General features: G+C 51.5%; 1 protein-coding gene across 1 annotated transcript; it reads right to left on the bottom strand.

The window, feature by feature from the left end:
• Nucleotides 1–1,000: 1,000 nt before the first annotated feature.
• On the bottom strand, nucleotides 1,001–2,450 carry Mrpl17 (mitochondrial ribosomal protein L17). The gene is made up of 3 exons (XM_028858186.2): nucleotides 2,202–2,450; nucleotides 1,859–1,927; nucleotides 1,001–1,550 (listed from the first exon to the last, which is right to left on the bottom strand). Exons 1-3 carry the CDS (start codon nucleotides 2,373–2,375, stop codon nucleotides 1,263–1,265), a joined length of 531 nt encoding a protein of 176 aa, XP_028714019.1. The 5' UTR covers nucleotides 2,376–2,450; the 3' UTR covers nucleotides 1,001–1,262.
• Between the last annotated feature and the right edge of the window lie 298 nt (nucleotides 2,451–2,748).

Here is a 2,748-nt window from a genome sequence, read left to right as displayed (position 1 = left end):
GAGGTCCACTTTTGACAACAAAAGCTTCCAGGAAATTCCCTCAGGCTTAACTTTCTAATGCTTCACTCTCCATCAGCCGTCCTCTTCACACCCTCTACCAAGAGGAAGGAACTTATCTGGAAGGTCAACATCCTGTCAGATGCCTACACCCCATCTATGTGCAGGGTGGTGGTGCATCTCTGAGTCCACAGTCAAAACTCATTCAGAGTTTGAGGGAAACACATAAATGGAATGTGTGAACTTGCCTAAAAACAATGCTTGCGGTATTCCCCCAGTTAATGGCTAAGGGAGGGAACTTTTCTTCAGCTCCTGTAAGCAGGCCTAATGAAACTCACCAGATCATAAAAACAAGCACACACAAACCCATGAAAGTGGAAGGGGACTAGGTAAAGAGGAACAATGGTGTGTATGTGGTGGTGGTGTGGTGAATATGATCAAAATACATTATAACTTATATATCATAAAAAATGAAACAAAAGGGGTTGGGCTGGAGAGATGGCTCCGAGGTTAAGAGCACTGGCTGCTCTTCCAGAAGTCCTGAGTTCAATTCCCAGCAACCATATGGTGGCAATGGGCTCTGAGGCCCTCTTCTGGAACGCAAGCATACATGCACACAGTGCACTCATAACAAACAACAACAAAAACAAAACAAAAAAGAAATCCCAAGGGATGGGTCTCTAGGCTGGATATCAATCACAGTCACCATAGGAAGCTAGTAGTCAAGAGCTATAGGGCTCATCTAAATAAGTGGTAAGATAAGCAAACCAAGCCAGGCAGTAGACGCCTTTAATTCCAGCATTCAGGAGGCCATCCAGAAGAAACCGTCTCAAAAAAATAAAAAACAAAAGATAAGCAACCGGCCCTGTGTGGTGGTGAACACTGGAAGGCCCAGCACTTGGGAGGCAGGGACAGGAGGACAGCTGTTATGTTGGCTGCAGCCTGGATTACATCGTAAGACTCCCCTCCCCCACCAATAAGCAAAGCAAAACTGGACCCAAGATTCAGAAACACAAGCTGCGAATTTACTATCTTAGGTGCCTCTCACTTTCCAGAAATCCCAGGAAAGAAAAGAAAATCAGTTTCATACAGTCAGATCAAAATTTTATCTATTGTGCAAAGAGAGGACCATGAGCCAGCAGGAAGGTCTGGGCTCCATTTCGACGGGCCACTTTACAACGCCACTTCCAGTTGTCACCCATTATAAGAGCTCCAAGACCGGTGAACACACCTATGAGAGCTAGCTATTCACTCTCCTGCTCCAGTTAAGTCTTTGGTGTTTGAACCGTGTGGGAGCTGTGGAGGCTTGCTTCCTGGTTATGGTGCAGGTCCTGCTTCAGTCCCAGTAGCAGCTGGTTTAGGAGAGTGAGGTTGCTGTCTCTGTGAGGCAGAGGCAGGGGAGGGAGGCAGTTCCCTTTATATTCGATCACTGCCATCTTGGCCCGATCTTGCTCCTTCCGATTCGGGATCTGCAGCATTCTTGTGTAGTTCCCATTCTGACCTTGGAACCGAGGTGCTAGTACTTTAAACAGCTTTGGGATCAAGTCCTTCTCCTAGATGGGGAGAGTTAACAGGAAGAAAACAGTCACAACCGTAGAGGCATTTAACTTTCAATTATTCCCAGAGGTAGGGTTCAAAACATCTTCACGGGCTTTCCCCACCATCCAATCATGTACCAAGTTACACAGAACCACTTATAGGCAGTTGTGCGAATGCACATTCTTTTCCGGTTCAAATAAGGGAAACATTCGTCTAAGGTGGTTCACAACAATGGTATATAAGTGAGTACCCTGGCTTAAAACTGCCCTGTACCCGGTCCTCTAACGATTCCTTCCCTATAAGGAAGGCAGGGAGCACTCACAGTGAGCCAGAAGTCAGCCATGCGCATGGCTCGTTCGTTGGTGTCTCCTAGCTTTCCATAGTCGATAAGCTGTGAGAACAAAACATCACTGATGCAACACGAGCAAGAACCGAGGCACCCACCTTTGTCTCTTAATGTCTTAGCTTCATCCAATCATCCCACTAGCTAAGCTAATTCAGGGCGCTCCTAACGCCGCTGCCCCAACCAGCCTTCCATTTGCAGCGCGGGGGTAACGTGCTCAGTGGAGTGCCACGGGATTTACTTCCGTGCAGGGGTTTCCCAGCGTGGCCCTACTCCCCACACACGGCCAGGGCGGTCCTCTGAGGATGGACCCGGCTCTCACCTTCTCCGCGTAGCCCCTCATCTCGTCCACGCGTGCCCATGACGCCTCGATACGTTCGTGGCGCACTAGGCCCGTGAGCAAGTTCCGCAGCAGGTGGATGCGCGACTCCGGACCGAGGCCCAAGCGGCGGTAGACACGGCCGTGGGAGATAGCGGCTGCGAGCGACAACCTCATGTTCCCACCTTAGCCCCACCTCCCGGGGATGGGGGGGGCCGGAAAGGGAAACTGCGGCGGGGAAGGGGGCGGAGACAGTTCTCAGAGGAGGCATGCGCAGTAGCTGGGCGCGTGGCAGACGTGTTTGCGCATGCGCATCAGAGTCTGCCTAGCTGGCAGTCTGAGGGAGGGCGGAACAGACGTGTTGACGTTTCTGGAGCGGCGAGGGGGGCGGGCCTCAGGGTCTGCGGGTGCTCGGTGGCCCGCCGGGGATCTCGGCGCCCCCTGGCGGATTTCTTCTGCGCTGCTTGAGCAGGCGAGAGCGTTCTTGGCGATGGCGCCTTTCGAGCGGAGCATGTCGGGAAAGTGAGTATCTGAGGAGAACTGCGTCTGA

This window comes from Peromyscus leucopus, chromosome 1 (assembly GCF_004664715.2).
Source record: "Peromyscus leucopus breed LL Stock chromosome 1, UCI_PerLeu_2.1, whole genome shotgun sequence".
NCBI classification, from domain to species: Eukaryota; Metazoa; Chordata; class Mammalia; order Rodentia; family Cricetidae; genus Peromyscus; species Peromyscus leucopus.
Note: the sequence above shows the minus strand (reverse complement) of the source record. Positions and strands in the feature narration are given on the sequence as shown.

What these genes read in the sequence shown, in the direction of transcription:
- Mrpl17 (XM_028858186.2), bottom strand. Translation starts at nt 2,375, where the DNA reads ATGAGGTTGTCGCTCGCAGCCGCTATCTCCCACGGCCGTGTCTACCGC. An exon ending in TGAGGGGCTACGCGGAGAAG is followed by an intron (nt 1,928 to 2,201) that starts GTGAGAGCCGGG and finishes TTGTTCTCACAG; the next exon opens with CTTATCGACTATGGAAAGCT. An exon ending in TGGCTGACTTCTGGCTCACT is followed by an intron (nt 1,551 to 1,858) that starts GTGAGTGCTCCC and finishes CTCCCCATCTAG; the next exon opens with GAGAAGGACTTGATCCCAAA.